At 52.2% G+C, this 20,794-nt stretch overlaps 1 protein-coding gene across 2 annotated transcripts; it reads left to right on the top strand.

Moving 5' to 3' along the window:
• The first annotated feature begins 105 nt into the window (after positions 1-105).
• CYB5RL (cytochrome b5 reductase like) lies at positions 106-20,456 on the top strand. Of its 2 annotated transcripts, XM_070403343.1 has the most exons (7): positions 106-140; positions 4,680-4,967; positions 5,122-5,270; positions 8,636-8,723; positions 12,669-12,773; positions 15,999-16,202; positions 20,087-20,456. In XM_070403343.1, the coding sequence occupies exons 2-7, from the start codon at positions 4,773-4,775 to the stop codon at positions 20,288-20,290; spliced, it is 945 nt and encodes a 314-aa protein (XP_070259444.1). In that variant the 5' UTR covers positions 106-140; positions 4,680-4,772; the 3' UTR covers positions 20,291-20,456. The 2 variants fall into 2 exon arrangements, with proteins under 2 accessions (XP_070259444.1, XP_070259445.1); XM_070403344.1 differs by lacking the exon at positions 12,669-12,773.
• The last annotated feature ends 338 nt before the right edge of the window (positions 20,457-20,794 follow it).

Here is a 20,794-nt window from a genome sequence, read left to right as displayed (position 1 = left end):
GAACGAAAGGGGCTGGGCGCCGAGCCTCGTCCTGTGAGTGGCAGCCACTCGAACCAATCAAGGCCAGGCATCCTTGTCTTGCCCCACCCTCGGGGGCGGGAACAGGAAGGATCCTCCGGTGAAGGGAAGCCCAGCTGTAGGTGAGTGGTCGGGTCGGGGCAGGGACGGGACCAGAGCACCTAGACTTCAAACCCGGACTCGGAGGAACCTGGGCCGCTAACCAGCGGCTGGAGCTTGGCAAGGACTTCCCTCTGAGCCCAGGGCCCTTTGCTGTAAAGACAGAATAGAAACGCCTAGGCCAGCGCACCTGCGCAGCGCCCTGCACGTAGTAGGTGCGCTAAGTGCTCTTCCCTCTCCCCAACTTCTCGCAGCTGCGGGCCCGTTACCGCGTCCCTCTCCCTCGCCTGACAGCGGCCCTGTCCACACACCAGCGCCGCGGCTCGTGGTGCAGGCCTCTTCCCAGCGCCCAGAGGGACTGACTTTCCTCCCTTTTCCTCGGGATTTCCCTTTCCGCCTCCTGGAAGCAGGGCCAGAGCGATGGAGGCGGCCTTTGCTCCTGGAGCAACACCTCGTTATCACATGCCCACTGTGATCGTATAGAGTGGAAACAGCCAGGAAGCAAACAAGCAGTTGGAGAACACACACACACACACACACACACACATACACACCCTGTCCCTTTCCCCAGTTTTTTCCTCTTCAGCATTTAACACAAACATGCTGTATGTTTTCCGTTCTGATCTTATTTAATGACTATCTCCCACTAGAATGTGAATTCCAGGGATTTCTGTTTCTTCTCTGATATACCTGCCCCCCCCCCCCCCCCACACACACACAGAACAGTGCCTGACACATAGTAAATACATGTTTAACGAATGAATACTAGTAGAAGCAAATAGTGTGCATGATGGAGAATGAGAAGGGGCGGTTCAGGGAGGGCCTCGGAGGGGAGGTGACCTTTAAGCAAGGCCTGAAGGGTGAGGAGCGTCATCCAGGTAGAGGCAATGGGTATCAAGGCATGGCTGGAAGGTGGTGCCTCTGAGACTGAAAAGGTAGAGACGGGAAGGAGGCGTGAACCGGGTCTTTAAAATTTGTGACTGACATGGCCAACTTCTCTACCAATTTCCAAAATACCAGAGAAAGTGGGATTACTAAAACATGGAAAAGGTAAATTCAAGGCAAAGACTGATAGGAATAACCCTCACAATGTATAGCTGCTTACAATAAATGGAGTTCTTTCCCTCATCTCACTTTATCTTTCTTTTAAATTTATCTTTATTGTTGAAAGCATTACAGATTTCTTTTGTTTTTTTGTGTGTGTTTTTTCCCATGGACCCCCTCCTCCAACCACCCGCCCCTCCCAAGCTTTCACCACACTATTGTCTGTGTCCATGGGTTATAATAATAAAAGTGTAATATGCTAATTAGACCAGACAGCTGAACGACCTTCTGGACGAAGCCGCTACGGCGGGGGCCAAGGCAGAGGCGGTTAGGGGCGATCAGGCAGGCAAGCAAGTGGTTAGGGGCAATCAGGCAAGCAGGCAGAGTGGTTAGGGGTGATCAGGCAGGCAAGCAAGCAGTTAGGGGCGATCAAGCAGGCAGGCAAGTGGTTAGGGGTGATCAGGTAGGTAGGCAAGCAGTTAGGGGCAATCAGGCAGGCAGGTGAGTGGTTAGGGGCTATCAGGAAGGTAGAAAGAGTGGTTAGGGGCAATCAGGCAGGCTGGTGAGTGGTTAGGGGAAACAGGCAGGCAAGCAGAGGAGTTAAGGGAGAGAGATCAGGCAGGCAGGCAGAGGGGTTAGGGATGATCAATCAGACAGGCAGGTGAGTGGTTAGGGTGATGAGGCAGGCAGGCAGGTGAGTGGTTAGGGCGATGAGGTCGGCAGGCAGAGTGGTTAGGGGTAATCAGGCAGGCAGGCAGGCGAGCGGCTAGGAGCCAGCAGTCCCGGATTGCCAGAGGGATGTCTGAGTGCCGGTTTAAACCGGCAGTCGGCTTAAACCGGCAGTCGGCCATCCCCCAAGGGGTCCTGGATTGCAAGAGGGTGCAGGCCGGGCTGAGGGACCCCTCCCCAACACCATGCACGAATTTCATGCACCGGGTCTCTAGTATGCATATAGGTTCCCCAGTTAATCTCTCTACCTCCCTACCCCCACCTTCCCTCTGAAATTCACTAGTCTGTTCATGGTTCTATTGCAGAGAGTAAGAAATTGGCATAGCCTGGCTGGCATGGCTCAGTGGTTGAGCATTGACCTATGAACCAGGAGGTCACAGTTCAATTTCCAGTCAGGGCACATGCCCAGGTTGCAGGCTCGATCCCCAGTGTGATTGTACAGGAGGCAGCCAATCAATGATTCTCTCTCATCATTGATGTTTCTCTCTCTCTTTCTCTCTCTCCCTCTCCCTCACTTTCTCTCTGAAATCAATAAAAATTAAAAAATTAAAATGAATTGACATAAAGAGGGTACCAGACCTCATTCCCTCATATACATACCTGGCACATCACATGCAATAAAAGTGAGTCAAATTGATGTAACACCATGCTAGGCTGCAAGCTCTGTGAAGATGGACCCATGTCCCTTTTACCTCTGCTATAGCGTAGCACCTAGCACTGTGCCTGGCTCCTAGACTTTATCTGTAAACAGAATGAGCACTCACCACTCACTGGAGCCTTCCAAATGCCAGGCCTGAGCTTGGTGGTAGAATACAGAAAAAATAAGATACCACCCTTGCCCTCAAGAGGGTCCCAGCCTGCTAAGCCTTCCTGAAATAGCACCAGTAGTAGAACCAGGTTTTCTGAAGCCAAACCCTTTCCTCTATAAGATAGATTTATTGCACACAGGGGGACTACCCTTCTAAAACCAATGAGAGTAAGTGATAAGAAAATTTGGACAAGCTCTGATCAGGAAGAGCCTTGGGCATCAGGCAAGAAGATTGGATTCAATCCAGTAGGCGATGGGGAGCTGTTAGAAGTTGCTAAGCAGGGGACTGGTGTCATCAGAGCTGGTGGCAGGTGCACTGATGGATGGTGTAGAGAGACTAGAAGCACATCCTTTGGGCCTGTGGGAAGCTCCAGTGTAAATGGATGTGGGAAGCAGGAAAAGTGGAAAAGTTCTTAACGATTAATATTCCTTGGGAAGGCCCTGGCCCAGTAGCTCAGTTGATTAGAGTGTCGTTCCCAATACGGCAAGGTTGTGGGTTTGATCCCTGGTCAGGGAACATACAAGAATGAACAAATGAATGCATACATAGGTGGCACAACAAATCGATGTCTCTCTCCTCTCCCTCTCTCTCTCTCCCTCTCTTCCTGCCGCCTCTCTCCCTTCCTCTCTCTCTAAAAAAAGATTCCTGGGAAGTGATTGGTAACCAAGAAACAGGACTTTCAGATCCTCTGGCCAACTTAGTGGTTTAGCCCTCAGCCCTTCCACAGACTTGGCCCACACCTTGATCCTAGCACTTTACGCACAAATGAAATTAGTGCCATTGGGAGGCTCCAGGGTAGCCATAAAATTCAGTGACAGTTTGGCAAGTTGGACCCCTGTTCTGTGCCATCAGGCACTGGGAATTGTATGAAGACCACCGCCCCCCCCTTACTCCATTCTCCCCCGTCCTCCAAAAGCATGAAATCTAGTGAGAAAGAGCACTAGCCTGGAGACATAAGAGACCTGCTAACCTTACCACTCTGGCTTCCTGACCTGGGCCTCAGTGTTCTGTGAGGCGAGGAAGAACATGGATTGAGTGAGGCAGTGCAAGGTGCTTAGCGTAGACTCTGGCTCAGTTGGTGGCATCTGTTCTATATGGTTATTCTCCCTTTAGAGCAGTGGTTCTCAACCTTCCTAACGCTGCGACCCTTTAATACAGTTCCTCATGTTCTGGTGACCCCCAACCATAAAATTATTTTCGTTGCTACTTCATAACTGTAATTTTGCTACTGTTATGAATCGTAATGCAAATATCTGATATGCAGGATGTATTTTCATTGTTACAAATTGAACATAATTAAAGCATAGTGATGAATCACACACAAAAAATATGTAATTATATATGTGTTTTTCCGATGATCTTAGGTGACCCCTGTGAAAGGGTCGTTCAACCCCCAAAGGTGTCGCGACCCACAGGTTGAGAACCGCTGCTTTAGTGGCTGACTCTCCCACAAGGCCAGGAGCTCCTCCAGAGCACAGACTAGGCTCACTCACCTCTGCATCCCAGCACCTCCTTCAGCGCCCCTGTTCGTGTCTACGGCAGGAATGAATGAGAGGAAATCAAAGCTCTTAGAGGTCGTTGCATTTTAGAGGAATGATATTTAATCAAATAATGTTCTGTGACATGAGATTTATCCTCAGTTCTATTCTCAGGCAAGAGGGAGAGAACGTCCTCTTTTACTTCAATTGGCCTGTGGAATTTTAAAATATTTTAAAAATTCAACAAGATTTTCTATGTAAAGTGCTTAATCCAGCACTCAGAGCACAGGAAAAGGTCAGGAAACCTTGACACCAGCTTTGATGGTTCTGTTCTGTTTGCCTGCCTCCCCCTCCAGGCACCAGACTCCAGGGTGGTTCATCCCTGTCCTCAGTGCTCACACAGCGCACGCACACCCGCAAGGCATCTGCAAGCCTCAGGAGGATGGGAGGAGTCCAGGTGATCAGAGTGTAACGACATGTTTTCCCTCTCCGGACCTTCCAGGGAACGGGGCCTGGGCCAGTGACTCTCACAGAGCCAGGCCTGCTCTGGGAAGAGCACCTGTTGTCCACCCCCCCCAGGCTGCCTGAGCCTCTGATGATGGATGAGAAGGAGGAGGACGATGATGAGGAAGCCTGGCTGCAGCTTCGGCCTGTGGAGCCCTTGCCCTCCCAGTGCTGCGGCAGTGGCTGTTCACCCTGTGTGTTCGACCTCTATGACCGAGACCTGGCAAGGTGGGAGGCAGCCCGAGCCAGCAAGGACAGAAGCCTGCTAAGAGGGAAGGAATCACCGGTAAGGGACTCCTCAGACCAGAGGGCTCGGGTGGCAGCATCTGTCTGGCCTCAGGTCTGCCAGGATAGATAGCCTCTCCCTGGGGAAAGTGGGGAAGATGCTTGCATGTCTCTTGAGTCCCGCCTTCTAACTGCTGGATATTTTCCTGTTGCAGAACTTCCCCTCCAAACTGAGCCCAGAGACGTTCCTGGCCTTCCGCATCAGTGCCATGGACAAACTCACTCAGGATACCTACCGTGTGCGGTTTGCACTACCCGGGAGCAGCCAGCTCGGCCTGCGGCCCGGCCAGCACCTCATCCTACGGTACACTCAGGCAGTGGGAGGATCAAAGCTTTGCAGCCCTGCTTTGCCCTTTGCTAGCTGTGTGGCCTAGGGCGACGGCTTAACCCCCCATTAATCATCTTCAAAGTAGACATAGTAATACATGATTCAGAGGGTTCTTGGGATTGAACAAGAATGCATTTTCATAGTAAATAAAATAGCAAACACTAATAGCACATACTATCCCAGGGACAATTCTGTGTGCTTATGAGCTCATTTAATTCTCACAAAATCCCGAGTGGTAGGTACCATTAGCATACCCTCGAAGAAACTGAAGTCACAGAGGCTTAGTAACTTGCCCAAGGTCACACAGTTGGGAAATGTTGGAGCCAGGATTGGAAGGCAGGCAGTGTGGCTCTAGCGCCTGTGGTATTAACCAATATGATTTGCACCAGTCGATAGAAAGGACACTGTCTTTGAGAACAAGGGACTTGCCCTGTATCACATAGCCAGTAAGTTGTGGAGCCAGCATTCAAACTCAGACAACCCAGCTCCTGAGTTACACTCTTTTTTTTAAATTTTTTAAAAATATATTTTATTGATTTTTTACAGAGAGGAAGGGAGAGAGAGAGTTAGAAACATTGATGAGAGAGAAACATTGATTAGCTGCCTCCTGCACACCTCCCACTGGGGATGTGCCCGCAACCCAGGTACATGCCCTTGACCGGAATCGATCCCGGGACCCCAGTCCGAAGGCCGACGCTCTATCCACTGAGCCAAACCGGTTTCGGCCTGAGTTACACTCTTAACCACTCTCGAGTTTCTTCTTCCTCCTAGCCTACCTGTGTACTCTGCTCCCGCCTTTGTTTCCACCCTCACCTGCCCAGGCACAAAGACCCTTTGGGACCTCCAGATGGAGGCCTCTGCCGGGCAGTTAACTCTGTGGATATGAGGCTCAGCAGAGAGATCTGAGCTGCAGACATGGGCATGGGAATCTTTGGCATCTACCTGGACAGCATTTGGGAGCACGTGGCATGGAAAGAGGGAAGGGCGGGGAACCAAACCCTGGCTACTCTAGCATTTACGGTATTGGCAAGAGGAGGAAGAGCCAGCAAAGGAGACAGAAGGTGAAGCCAGAGGATGACGAGAACCAAGAGAGAGCATATTACTGGTCACCCTCTGGCCACTTGCCTTGCACTGACCCCTGGTGTTTGTGCCCAGCTCGATCTGGCCTGTGGCCTGGCTGGCAGTCCTTAAAGCTCACCATTCCCATGGGTGGGAGGGGCCAGAGGGCAGGTCACAGCTCCATGCAACCGACCATAAGTCAGGAACTCCCTCCCTCTCCTCCACCCTCTCGGCCACTCCAGTGACCTTCCTAACCCATGCAGCTGACCATGTCACTCCCTGTTCCAACACCTGTGCTCATGACGCCTCCATAATGACATCCTAACCCAGACTCCCAGCTTCCTTTCTCATCAAGTTCTTCTCTCTCCTCCTGCTGCATATGTGCCCCTTGTTCCAGCCTCATGATCCACTCACCAGTTCCTGCCCTACATCATCCTACCTCTGAGCTTTTGCCCAGTATTGCCCTGCCTGGAATTACTTCCCATTCTCGCCTGTCAGTGGCCTGCTCATCCTTTAATCCCAGCTCCAGGAGGCCCCCTGAGGTTCCCGGTGTTCCCAGTGAGTGGTTGCTCCCTCTGTAGCATGTCAGTTTTGCCTGTTGTAGCAAATGTCACCGAGCTCTTTGCATCCAAGCCCAGCTCTTGAGTCACACTCTTAACCACTCCTCTGATTTCTGAGAGAGGAAGGGAGAGAGGGATAGAAACATGAGAGAGAATCATTGATTGGTTGCCTCCTGCAGGCCCCCTACTGGGGATCGAGCCAGCAACCTACGATATGCCTGACCGGGAATTGAACCCTAACCTCCTGGTTCGTGGGTCAGCACTCACTTGCTCACTGAGCTACACCGACTGGGCAGGACAGGCCTTTTACAAAAACCTTTGCGGACATTGCAGGGCTGGAGAAGGGGGGCTCTGAGGAGTGGTGGTGAGGAACGTGGCTCGGCAGTCAGAGCTGTGGGTGACCTTGGGCAAGTGGCTTTCCTTCTCTGAGCCTTGGGTTTTTCACTTGGGTTATTATTTGAATTAAAGAAGATAATGCATATAATATGCTTGGTGTGTAGTAGGCATGTAAGACAACAAGGGTGCTATTTTCATGACAATCATCCTGCACCCTTGTTGACAACATTGTGCGGAGGATTTATACCCGGGGTCGGGCTTTGGACTAGGGCAGCGGTTGCCAACCTTTTGGACCTCACGGACCACCAGTTGGCGACCACTGGACTAGGGCACCTTTGAGGGTCCTTCCCAATCTAATGAACCTGGCACATGGTAGTAAGTATTTAATAAACAACTTGTTAAAAACAGCTGTTTTTATCTTTATCATTCTATGGTTGAGAAGAAGTCAGGAAAAAAACACATTGATGTCCTAAAAACAGCTCACATCATCAATGTATCCTTTAAAATATATATATATGTTTTTATTGATTTTAGAGAGAGAGGGAGAGAGAGAAACATTGATGAGAGAGAAACATCCATCGGCCACCTCCTGCATGTCCCCCACCAGGGACTGAGCCCACAACCCTGGCAAGTGCCTTGACCAAGAATTGAACTGGTGACCTCTTGGTGCATGGGTCAGTGCTCAACCACTGAGCAACACAGGCCAGGTATCAATGTACTCTTGAAGCACTTTCCCATCTTTAATCCCAGTGGAGCTACACCACAGGGACAAAGATGGTTGGCCCATTTCATCAAAGGGGGCAGTTTCATATGGATCATAATTTATAGAGGAACTAGAGGCCTGGTGCACAAAATATGTGCACTGGGGGAGGGGGTCCCTCAGCCCATACTGCGCCCTCTTGCAGTCCAGGAACCCTCGCTCCTTACTGCCTGCCTGCTCACTGTTCCTTACGGCTCAGCTTGCTGCTCCTTAACACTGCCCTGGAGGTGGCAGAGGCTCCCGCCACTGCTGCTGCGCTCACCAGCCGTGAGCCTGGCTTCTGGCTAAGCAGCGCTCCTCCTGTGGGAGCGCACTGACCACTAGGGGGCAGCTTCTGCATTGAGTGTCTGCCCCCTGGTGGTCAGTATGCATCATAGCAACCAGTTGTTCTGGTTGGTTCTCTGTAAAGGTCGCTTAGGCTTTTATATATATAGATGACCTGTGGGGGGATGCAGCCAGCATGGGGCAGCGGGGGACTCGGTGCTCTTTTTCCCTGCTCGCCCCTCAGTGAGGACCACTGGCGATGACCAGGCCCACCTTTGCTTTCACCAGCCTGGTGGAGTGGATCCTAGACGGGTTTGTCGAATGCCTGCCTGCCTGCCTGACTGAGTCCTTCTCTCTCCCAGAGGGATAGTAGATGGCTTAGAAATCCAGAGAGCCTACACACCCATCAGCCCTGTCAATGCAGAAGGCTACTTTGAAGTTTTAATCAAGGTGAGCTGACTCACACGATGCTCCAAGCTGTGGACGGAAGCCCCCATTTGCTGGCTTGGGTGGGATGGAGCAATTCCCACTGATGTGGAAGAGCCATTGCTCACATGGAAGGAGGCTGGCCCGAGGGAAGAGAGGGGCGACCCCCAACAGAGGGCTTATTCCTGACAGGTTTTATGAAAAGGAGCCTCAGACTGAGCAAGTGAAAGCTGCTCCTCATTTTTGTGCCTGTCAGTGGAGAGAGCACTGAGCCTGAGGGGAAAGGGGACCCATTGTGTGATGGGCATGGGGGTCCTCAGACAGCGGAGCAGCCAGAACAGTACAGAGTGTGAGACACATTGCCAGGAGGCCCCAGTACAGCACAGGGTGGCTGGAGCTATGGAAAGCAGGCTGGGCCTCCTCGAAGAAGATGCTGTATGTTTAAGTAAAGGAGTGGGGAACCAGAGGGAAAGGTGGATGGAGCCAGAGGGAAAGGTGGGCGGAAGCTCTAAGTCAGTGGTTCTCAACCTGTGGGTCGCGACCCCTTTGGCGGTCAAACAACCCTTTCACAGGGGTCGCCTAAGACCATCCTGCATATCAGATATTTACATGACGATTCATAACAGTAGCAACATTACAGTTATGAAGTAGCAACGAAAATAATTTTATGGTTGGGTCACAACATGAGGAGCTGTATTTAAAGGGCCAGAAGGTTGAGAACCACTGGTCTAAGTGCTGGGAACTGCATGTGCAGTGGAGAAGGAGGCCTGATGGGGGAACTGCTTATTTGTCCTGGATCGAAAGGGGCCATGCAAGGAAAAGTGGGATGCGGAGCACCTCGTGGACCAAACTAACCTGAGATTACTTCTCGGGGAAGTGGTCGGGGCGGGGCATTTCAGTTGGGTCTTAAAGGAGGAGTAGACATTGGCAGTGGCAGGGAATGGCATCTAGGCCAAGAGGATGGATAACCAAAGGCAGGGAGAGGTGAAACAGAGCAGGGTCTTGTGGAAACTGTTCCCAGTCTGGATGGCAGGAGGAAAGGTGCTTGTGGGGCAGCCAAGGTGGTGAGGGGGTTGGCAGAGATGAGATGAACAAAGTGGGTTGGATACAAAATACCCAAGAGGCCCAAAGAATAGACACCAAGTATATAAGAAGTCATGAAGGTCCAATTATGTGGAAAAAATAATTAGGTGGGACTACATGAAATTGCTGATACTCTAATATTTTTGACTTACAGAAACAGCAGTGTCGTATGGGTCAGCCTAATACATAGCTCTAGATCCGTGGTCGGCAAACTGCAGCTCGAGAGCCACATGCGGCTCTTTGGCCCCTTGAGTGTGGCTCTTCCACAAAATACCACGTGCAGGCACGCACGTACAGTGTGATTGAAACTTCGTGGCCCATGTGCAGAAGTCGATATTTTGTGGAAGAGCCACACTCAAGGGGCCAAGGAGCCGCATGTGGCTCGCGAGCCGCAGTTTGCCAAGCCGCAGTTTGCCGACCACTGCTCTAGATCATCACTTCTCAAATGCAGTCCTAGGGAACATCGGTGTTTAAGAATAGCTTTCACATCCTTTTATCTCCCTTATAGGACAGGGATTATCCCCATTTCATTGATAAGCAAACTAAAGCCCCAGGAGAACCTGAAGCTCCACAGCCAGTAAGTGTGGCAGATGGTGAGCCCTGGCCTCCTGACTCCAAGACCCCAGCACTGTCTCTGGCTCCCACCTCCCTTGCCTGCCTTCAGAGCCCGAGTGTTTACTCCCTCCCACATAAGCTTGGATGGGATCCCTTCTCCGCACAACTGTTTGTCTGGGAGATTCCACAAATCCTCTCCAAATGGCCTGCTTCCCCAAGCTGCTTGTCTGGGTGTGTTTTTGTTGAAAGGATAAGCCTAGAGACAGTCCCCTCCCAGCTGCAAGGCTGCTTTTCTCCTTGGTTTCCCAGAAAGCCTCTCTATAGAGAGATGCTTAATTACCCCTAAGCCGCTGGCTAGGAAGAGCTGGAAATGTCTTTGCAAATTGGGCAGACAGATGGTTTTAGGTTTACCCTCCCTGGTAGACGAGAAGGAGGAGTTCCCAATTCTCAGGCACCTCCTGGGCACCAGGCACTGCTTCTGGCTCTTTATTGTTTCGTTTCAACCTCATAACCACCCTACAGAGTAGGTCATATCCCCATTTTACAGACGGAGAAGGGATGACATCAGAGGGATGATGTCATTCTCCCCAGGCCCCTTGGGTAATACAATTCCAAGTGGAAGAACAGAAGTTCAGCGTCAGTCCTAGTTAACTAGTGTGTACTGAGCCAGGCTGCGTGTGGGCTGTGCCTCCCCTGAGACTGGGGCCAGAAAACAAGGTGTGCTCTGAGACAGCCTCCAGCGAGTTAGGAGAACTGTAGCTTCCCTCCCAGACCTCTGCCAGATGAGCCAAGCAAGGACTTCCCTGGCTTCAGGTACATGGTGTCTAAGGAAGTCAGGGATGGTGCTAGAGGTGACTGGGGTTGCCTAAAAGCATGTCTGGTGACCAGAGCCCAGCCTGGTTATAATCTCATATCAAATACCCTTCCAGTCCTGTGGTTCAGTGCTTCCCTCCTACCCCCACCCTACTGTGTCCACTTGCTGTTCCCAGCACCTGACCTGGGCTGTCCTATCCGTGACCGTACCATACTTGATGCCCAGAATCCTCTCTGCCCTCTACCTCCCATTCCCAGAGAATTCGATCTTACTCAGTTTTCAAGGTCCAGCTCAAATGCTTCCTCCTCCAGGAAGCTATCTTTTTTTTTTTTTTTAATGTATTTTTGTTATTTCAGAGAGGAAGAGAGAGATAAAAACATCAATGATGAGAATCATTGATTGGCTGCCTCCTGCACGCCCCCTACTGGGGATCAAGCCCACAATCAGGGCATGTGCCCTTGACCAGAATCGAACCTGGGATCCTTCAGTCCACAGGCTGATGCTCTATCCACTGAGCCAAACCGTCTAGGGCCAGGAAGCTATTCTTGATCCTGCTCCATTGGAAGTGACTGCACCTCTTCAGTGTTCTCCCAGCACTTTATCCTTCTCATGCAGTATTAGGTAGTCTCTACCGTGTGTATGTCTGAGACAGGACAGGTCCCTCCTGGACTGTGAGCTCCTTAATCTGAATAACTGAGTGATTGATCGATCCACTCGTTCATTCATTTGTTCATTCATATATTTATGAATGAATTCAGGTCCAGCTGTCTTCCCTGCAGCCTCAGCATGGTGCCTGGCACAGCGAAGGCAGGCCCTCAGAAAATGTAGACTGCCTCACATGGAGGAATCTCCACATCCTTCATTTTTTCATCCATCCAGGAAACAGTGTAGGCTGATGCCGAGATTTCAAATGAGTGGGCTACACACTGATTCCAGCCCTAATTGTATTTGGTTTTGGCCTGTAGAGTGTTTTAAAAATTTGACTTAATTGCTGACATTTCAAAAATGGGAGATTTAACATAAAGATATGGATGTTTTGCTCCTATGGAAAATCAGATCTGGCATCATCAGCCCCACCAACTTACCGGAATTACAAAGTGGCTTCTTCCTTTAGAAGGAGCATTTTCTCCCCAATTTACCACAGTCCCTACCGTTCCCTGCTGCCCTCTGGTACTGAGACTGAGTGTTAGTTGTCATTAACCATTTCATACCCAGTTCTGCATTCAGTTCTGTTACCTGTATGGGCCCTGAGTTATTTGGTTGAGACCTCTGTAGTTAAAGCTGAAGGTCCTATGGATTCTCATCCCAGCCTCACCATTCCCCTGGTGTGTAAGCTCCTGGGCCTCCTCTGAACATTGGGAATGACAGTACCAATTCTGCGGGATGAGGAGGATGACTAAATGAGATGACGCTTGTAAAGTATTTAGCGTTGCAGAAAGGGCTCCCTGGGAATGGCTGGTGTGGTGTGGGTTGGCAGCACTGCCCGTCCCGATGAGGTCTCCTGTGTTTGCTCCCAGTGCTACCAGACTGGGCTGATGTCCCGGTATGTTGAGTCCTTGAGAGCAGGAGACACGGCTTTCTGGCGAGGACCTTTCGGAAACTTCTTTTATAAACCAAACCAGGTCAGTGCCAGCACACGGAATCCTCAGGAGACCCCCCTCCCCTCCTTCCCCCTCCCCTCCTTCCCCCCTCCCCACCGCATCCCTCCCTACCCCTCCCCTCTGCACCCCAGCTTAGCCTCCAAGACTGCAGCTTCCAGTTTCGGGTTTCTCAGTCTCACGGTACCATTCTTCCTGAGCCCAAACCCAAGCCTGAGAGTATCCTTGGGGCTGGACATGGGAGGCGATGGAATAGGCACTATGAAATACAGTCGCCTGCCCATGCTCCAGAACTGTCCATGACGGCCCATCTCTTAGAAAACTCCGACTCACGTACTTGGTATTTAAGACCCCGATCCCACTCACCCGCAGATATCTTTCCAGATGCACATTCCTGTTACAAGACCACAGAGACTGCCCCCTAATTCTGTCTCATGGCTCACTGCCTGGGAGGCCACTGCTTCCCAGCCGGGAAGGCTCTTCTCCTTATCTTCATGCTACGCGCAGAGCCTTCCCTGATGTTCCCAGGAGGAATCAGTAATTTTGCATCAGTTGGTGCATATCTGGAAGGCAGTTTGGCAGTATGAAGAGTCTTAAGAATCTCTGACCCAGTAATTCCACTTCTGGAAGTCTGTCCTGTGGAAGGAATCCAAAATGCTGACTCTTGCACATGTTCATTACAGCTTTATTTATGGTAGCAAGAAATTGGAGGTAGCTGAGTATTCAGCCACAGGGGAACATTTAAGTACACTGGGTTTCAGGTACTTAAAAGAATTATCCTGGATTTTAAAATTATGTTTATAATTGATATTATATGTTTATATTATAAGATCAAGTGACAAACACTAGGCATAAAACTGAATAGACACCAGACTGGGAAACTAAGTTAAAATGCACAGGAAAAAAAATATGGAAAGAAAATGCAATTAAATGATAGCATTATTTCAGCTCTGGGTGATGAAATAAGGGGTGATTTTTATTTTCTTCATTATACTTTCCAAATTCTCCGTGATGAACACCTATTACCTTTCTAATTAGGAAAACAAAAACAAGGAAGAGAATGAGTCATTCCTCTCCGTTCTTTTTGTTTAAGTTAAAAATAGCTTTTATCGTTTGTTTTTCCTTATTATAAATGCAATACATGTTCATTACCCCCCCAAAAAAAATCAGCAGATATATAGAGAGGCAATAAGAAGAAAATAAAGAACACCTGCAGGCCATCTACCCCGACATATCAGTCTTACTACCTTGGCATGTATTCTTCTAGATCCTCTTCCATGCGTCAGTGTATGAACAAGTGCACACACCTTTGTGCATATAGTGATATCAAGCATGTATGTGCCAAGCTCTGATTTGAATCCTCACAACAGCTCCTAGTACTGCTACCCTCATTTTACAGATAAGGGGTGTGCATATACATATATATATATATATATATATATATACACACACATACATACAAAATATACTCTAAAAATATATATATATATTTTTAATATATTTTATTTTTTACAGAGAGGAAGGGAGAGGGATAGAGAGTTAGAAACATCGATGAGAGAGGAACATCGATCAGCTGCCTCCTGCACATCCCCCACTGGGGTTGTGCCCGCAACCGAGGTACATGCCCTTGACCGGAATCGAACCCAGGACCCTTGAGTCCGCAGGCCCACGCTCTATTCACTGAGCCAAACCGGTCAAGGCAAAAATATATATCTTTTAAAGTATATTTTTATTGATTTCAGAGAGGAAGGAAGAGGGAAAGAGAGACAGAAACATCAATGATGAGAGAGAATCATTGATTGGCTGCCTCCTGTATGCCCCACTGGGGATTGAGCCTGCAACCCAGGCATGTGCCCTGACCAGGAATCGAACCGTGACTTCTTGGTTCATAGGTGAATGCTCAACCACTGAGCCATGCTGGCCAGGCAGGGTGTACATATATTAACACTCTTCTACACTATTCTCCTAGTGCTAACCATTTTCAGCCTTGCATTTCAGTTGAGGATGTCCCTGTGTCCCCCAGACCTAAGAGCAGGCACTGAGGATCCTCCGTTTTCTTGCAACCTTGAGGTGCACCTGACGAAGGTTGTCTTCACCACCTTTTCTGGGTGGAGCCTCTCCATGCCCCGTGGCTGCTCCCTTGCATCCACAGAACACGGATGGAAACCCCTGCACTTCCTGTCTAGGGAGGATGTAGGGCCCAGCAGTGAGGAAGAAGAGATGGGGTCCCACACATTGACACCGGCCCCTGAGGAGGCTGGGGTGTCTTGCTGCTCTGCAGTTGTCTTCATTGGAGATGGACATCAAGTCAGCCTGGAGGACTGACACATTAGCATTGGTCTGTGTGTTCCTCCACACACATTCCCATGTCTTCATCCAGGGCCGGGCCCTTGCTGGACCCTGGGGCCAGAACGGGTCAGACAAGACCCCTGTACTCCAGAAGCTCATGGTCTAACGGGGAGACTGACACCCAAACAGATGACCACAGCACAGCATGGCCAGTTGTGAGGCAGGTCCATGGGGGGCTGTGGGAAACAGGAAGGACCCCTCACCTGTCCTTGGCTCAGGGAAGGCTTCCCAGGGCAGCACCTGAGCAGCAGGAGGAGGAGGACCAGGGTAGGCTAACGACTGGGAGACGGCAGGGCAGGGAATCAGGGCTGGATGGTATGGCGGGCAGTAAGGGGCTCAGAAAGGGGAAGGAATCTATATAAAGTATCCAATGTGGTCTGGAGAGGGGCAGGCTCAGGTTTCCAAACCAGCGCCCTGAGAGCTCTGCAGGGCTGCCCTGGCACAGAGGAAGCAGCCCGAGTGCAGGGCCGGCATAGCAGCAGTGGGCAAGGCTGTGCTGAGAGCAGGTTTTAGCTCAATGTGAGGTGGGAAGACCTCCCTGGCAAAGGAGGTCAGTCCGTCATAAAACAAACTGCCTGGCAAGGAAATGGCTACCTGTCAGCAGAAGCATGTAAGAGTCCTGTGGGGATGTTTAGCAGGAAAACAAACCACTGTAGGATGGGCTACACCCTCAGGCTCCCTTTCAGCACCAGATTCCTTGATTTCTGTTACACAGACCTTCCAGGCTGTAGACTAACAAGCAAGGTGGTATCCTAGAGGAGGCAGAGGGGCTCGCTCAGAGGGATGAGCACTCGGAAGGGCAGGGCCCTCCGGTTCAGGCAAGCCCAAGAACAGGCCCCAAAGTGGATGGGTGGGGTGAGACCCCCCAACCTTCCTGTCTATACCCCGCCTGTTCCCCAGTACGGTGAGCTGCTCATGCTGGCTTCGGGCACCGGCCTGGCCCCCATGGTGCCCCTCCTGCACAGCATCACGGACAATGCGGAGGATGAGACCTTTGTCACCCTGGTCGGCTGCTTCAAGACCTTTGAGGGCATCTACCTGAAAACCTTCCTGCAAGAGCAGGCCCGCTTCTGGAACGTCCGCACCTTCTTTGTTCTCAGCCAGGTAAGCCCGGGCGGCGACTTCCTTTCCCAATTGAGACTGCACTTCTGCCCCTGTCCCAGGGCTGCTGTGGCTCTGCGCCCAGGCTGCAAAGTTCCAGCCCCTGGTGGAATCCCCACCATGCGCCTGGCAGGGAGGCAGGTGTCCTGTTCATTATGCAGATGAGGAAACCTGCTCAGGATGGTGGAGGTGCCAGCCCGAGTGGTGCTGCTCGATGGGGTACAGCCAGAATTTGAGCCTGGACTCTCTGACTCCAGAGCTCCAGCCCTCACCCATCATGCTTTGCTGCCTGTTATCTGCCCTCTGGCATCAGCAGTTGTATGCCTACCACATCACTTTGCCCCTGCCTGCGAGGAAAGCTGCTTTCCCACTCTCCTGGCTGCAGACACTCTAGCTCAGTGGTTCTCACCCTTCTGGCCCTTTAAATACAGTTCCTCGTGTTGTGACCCAACCATAAAATTATTTTCGTTGCTACTTCATAACTGTAATGTTGCTACTGTTATGAATCGTCATGTAAATATCTGATATGCAGGATGGTCTTAGGCGACCCCTGTGAAAGGGTTGTTTGACCGCCAAAGGGGTCGCGACCCACAGGTTGAGAACCGCTGCTCTGGCTGGAAGCGATTCTGCCTCCTGACCCCCCTGCCTCTGGCTCCCCATCCCCTCATTCACTCAGGCCTTCCTGGCCCCTCCCCTGTGAGCCCTAATAGCATGGGGGCCCATCATGCCCCTTACCTGAAGCTCAGCCCTTAGCTCTCTCTGTTCACCTGTCTTCCCCTGTCAGCAGCTTTATTTCTCTTTCCTGCAGCCCCGGGTTGGGTACCCTGCTGGTGCCTCCCTCCATGCTCTGTTGCTCAGGGTCAGCCTCATTGCCCTGTACTTTGGACCACCCTTCTCACCAGTTTCCTCTTTGAGTCAGCTTTAGAGCGTCCCTAAAGACGTCTCTGATCCTTGACATGTGGCCGGGTGGGCGTGTCAGGAAACTGGGCTTCCCTTCCCAGCACCAGAGGTCCGGGGCTCCCCAGGGCCCGGGGTCTGCTGGCCTGTCCATGGGACAGAGTTGTGGAGAGGGTTGTGCTTGGGGAGCGTGAGCAGCAGCAGCAGTGCCCAGGCAGGGGAACGAAGCAGAAGGCTGACGCAGCCGAGAGGCGGGTGAGGGGAAGGCCACTGCTGCCTGGCAGCACCCTGCCCCCTGCCCGAGGGCCTGGTCAGGGAGGGTGGCAGATGGGGCAGGAAGCTGGCACCTGGCAGAATCGCCCTGGCTTCCTTTTTCCAAACCACATGCCAGGTGCCGATGAGGATGACCTGCTCTCTTCCATCCAGGCGTCACCTGTTTATGGGAGACAGCCACAGGGATGGCTGACAATGGCTTCCCCTCCTTGCGCACTTTCTCTCTGCCTGGCACTGTTCTAAGCATTTCATGTGTGTTAACTCATGTAAACCCCCACCACAACCTTAGTTTTGTGCTGCCATCATACCCATTGTACACATGTGAAAACTGAGGCTCAGGAGATTTAAGAACCTTGCCCAAGGTAACAGCAAGTTGGTGGGAAGCTGGATATGAACCCTGGTGGTCCTACTCCAGAGGCCCTGCCCTTACTGCTCATCAGTATAAGACAGCACAGGGATGGGTGCTGCTGAGGGTGTTCAGGATGCTGCAGCAAGCAGGGAGGGTTTCACAGAGGAGGTGGCACCCGAACCTGGGCTTGTGGGTAGAGTTCAAGTTCACCAGCAATAGAGGGCCTTCAGCTCTGGGCTGGGGCTTGGATGATGCCAGAGGCCTGGGATGGGTCAGGCGAGTGGGCTGGCCATCAGTGGCAGGGACGATGGAGTGACAGGCACCTCCCGTTTGTCCGCACTCCCTCCACTCAGGATGCTCCCTCTCCTGCCTGGTTGCAGCGACAGCTTGCATCTTCGAGCGTCTCCCTGCTCCAGACACCCCCTGTTGATTTGTCCTTCATCCTGCAGCTGGGAGGGCAACTCTGACACACCTCCACCCTGCTTCCAGCCCTTCCCTGGCTCCCCACTGCTCTCAGCCCGCATGGCTGTGCCAGACCTCTGCCGCCTTGTCTCCAGGCACGCCCTCCCTGCGTGCCGCGTTCTGGTGGCACTGGTCTGCTGAGCTTGCAGGTGCTGTCTGCTCTTCTGGCTGCTGGGCCTGTGCTCAGCACCGTTCCCTTTGCCAGGAGTACTCCTCCCTGCTTCACCCAACACCTACTCATCCCTCATCTCCGCTGGGTAACGCCATTCGGGAAGCGCTCCCTGAGCCCAGGCTGGGTGGGTGTTTGTACTGTCACTGCCTGGGCTCTCCTTCGCAGCAGCACATTGTTTACCGTCCCCTCCCCACCTGAGCAGTAACCAGACCCTATGCATCTCGGGGTGTACAACTGAGGAGGCTGGGCGAGCCTAACTGGCCTGAGAGAATCGGGCAATGGGAAGGAGAGGGGAGGCCAGTGTTCCTGCCCTCAAGGGCCCCTAGCATGTGTGGGAGCTTGGAGGGAGCCGGGAAGATCCAGGTCCTCAGAGGACCCATCAGCACCACAGTGCTGTCCTTAGGGGGCCCCCAGGGTCAGAGGAGCTCCGTGAGGTGGGCGCCCAGGCTCTGGACTGCACCTGAGATTAGAGCAGTGAAGGCGAACCTATGACACGCGTGTCAGAGGTGACACGCGAACTCATTTTTTTGGTTGATTTTTCTTTGTTAAATGGCATTTAAGTATATGAAATAAATATCAAAAATATAGTCTTTGTTTTACTATGGTTGCAAATATCAAAAAATTTCTGTATGTGACACGGCACCAGAGTTAAGTTAGGGTTTTTCAAAATGCTGACACGCCGAGCTCAAAAGGTTCGCCATCACTGGATTAGAGGCTGCCCTCACGGAGCCTCTACCAGGTTTCCCATCACCCCGCTCTCACCACACTCGCTCAGAGAGGTCACAGTCACGCGGCCAGGAGTGGCAGCAAAGTCAGATTCCAACCCAACCCGAACCCCTCTCACCTCCTGCCTCTGCTTAGCCCAGGAACTAGAAGCTCAGAGGTCTGAATAGTCCCGTTCTGTTGGTTTTGTTTGTTTGCTTTGGGTACTGGTTACATGAGTTCTTTGTTAAAGTTCTTCAAACTATATATACGTAATGATTCCTACAATTTTTATACGTATGTTATGCTCCAAGTCGGCCGGCAGCAGAGCTTTCCTTTAGTGGCCCTGAGGCCGAACGCCACAGCCAAGCCAGAAGCACAGAAAGAGCCAGCCCTGGTCCCTTGGCTCTGTGCAGCCTGAGCCACCTCCACCTTTCCCTGAGAGAGAGACCCTCTCTTGGTCCCAGTGCAGTGCTGGGAGCTCTGCATGGGCAGCAGGAGGCCAGGAACCTTGCCTGTCAGAGCAGCTGCCCTGTCCCCAGGCCTAGCACAGTGCTAGGCACAGAGTGACCACCCAGTAAATACTGGTAAACCAATAAGTTAACTGACGCCTTAAACAGATGAACGCCAGTTATGCTCCCAGGGTGATGGTGTGGACAGCCTTGGAGAGATGCTGGGAGACCCACAGTCATGGGGAGAAAACACTCGCCCCACGGTGACAGGTACAGTGGCCCCCAAGAGGCAGTGAGGAACAAAGGAGCCTGAGTTCTCCTGCCTCTGCTCCTACCTCATTGTGTGCCCCCCGGAATGTCCCTCCTCCCTGTGCCTCCCCTGTTGTCAGAGGGTAACTACCTACCTACAGGCTGGCGGTGGGTGCTGTGTCCAGTGTGAGCAAGCGCCTGACTTGTGGTAGGGCTAGGGGAAGGTTGCCTTCCCATCCCTGCTGCCTCAGTTTCCTCATTTGGCGGGGATAGCTGTGTGTGAACTCGGAGGACCCCCAGTAGTCACCCCCACTGTTTCTCATCATCCCAGGAGAACTCCCCGGAACAGCTTCCTTGGAGTTACCGGGAGAAGACCCGCTTTGGCCGCCTGGGCCAGGACCTGATTGAAGAGCTGGTTGGCTCCTGCCGGAGAAAGCCGTTTGCGTTGGTCTGTGGCTCGGCCGAGTTTACCGAGGACGTGGCCAAGGGCCTGCTGCGTGCGGGCCTGGCCGAGGACTCCTACTTCCTCTTCTAGGCCTGGCCTCCCTTAAGCCCAGGCCAGGGGCCTGCCAGTGAGACCCCGGGAGGAACACAGACTGGGACCAGAAAACGCGGCAGAAGACCACAGCTGACTCGCCCGGTGATGGCGGCGGCTGTCTGTACCTCCACGCACCTGTTTCTCATCTGCTACCTCCCTCAGCAGGCATCCTGCAGTGGGGAGGGAGCGGTGGGGGCCGGGGGGGGGGGGGGGGGGTGGCAGGAGCCTGGGGAGGAGTAACCAGCTGGGAGTCAGGAAGGACTTCCTGGAGTCCTGGTCCAGCCTGAGCCCCAGGAGGAGGAGGGGTTGGTAGGAGAAGGGGCCAGAAGAGCTCCCCCGGTTCCTCAGGTTAGAGGGCTTGTGCAGTTAGACCATGCCCTGTGCTTCCCCTGGGTGGCCTCAGGGCTGGCTCAGTGACTGTCCCTTAAGCACAGGGAATGACCACGGGCGGCTGAGAGCTCTTTGGAGGAGGAACTTACCTTCCGTACCTCCAGTGCCAGG

This window comes from Myotis yumanensis, unplaced genomic scaffold (genome assembly GCF_028538775.1).
Source record: "Myotis yumanensis isolate MYYU_CA2020_CCGP unplaced genomic scaffold, mMyoYum1.0.hap1 SCAF_2, whole genome shotgun sequence".
NCBI lineage: Eukaryota > Metazoa > Chordata > Mammalia > Chiroptera > Vespertilionidae > Myotis > Myotis yumanensis.
The sequence above is the reverse complement of the archived record's forward strand: the minus strand, read 5'-3'. Positions and strand labels throughout refer to the sequence as shown.

Excerpts from the sequence above, each read along its gene's own strand:
- CYB5RL (XM_070403343.1), top strand. The coding sequence starts at position 4,773 with ATGATGGATGAGAAGGAGGAGGACGATGATGAGGAAGCCTGGCTGCAG. Across the intron at positions 4,968-5,121 it reads TAAGAGGGAAGGAATCACCG|AACTTCCCCTCCAAACTGAG; the intron begins GTAAGGGACTCC and ends TTCCTGTTGCAG. Across the intron at positions 5,271-8,635 it reads GGCCAGCACCTCATCCTACG|AGGGATAGTAGATGGCTTAG; the intron begins GTACACTCAGGC and ends TCTCTCTCCCAG.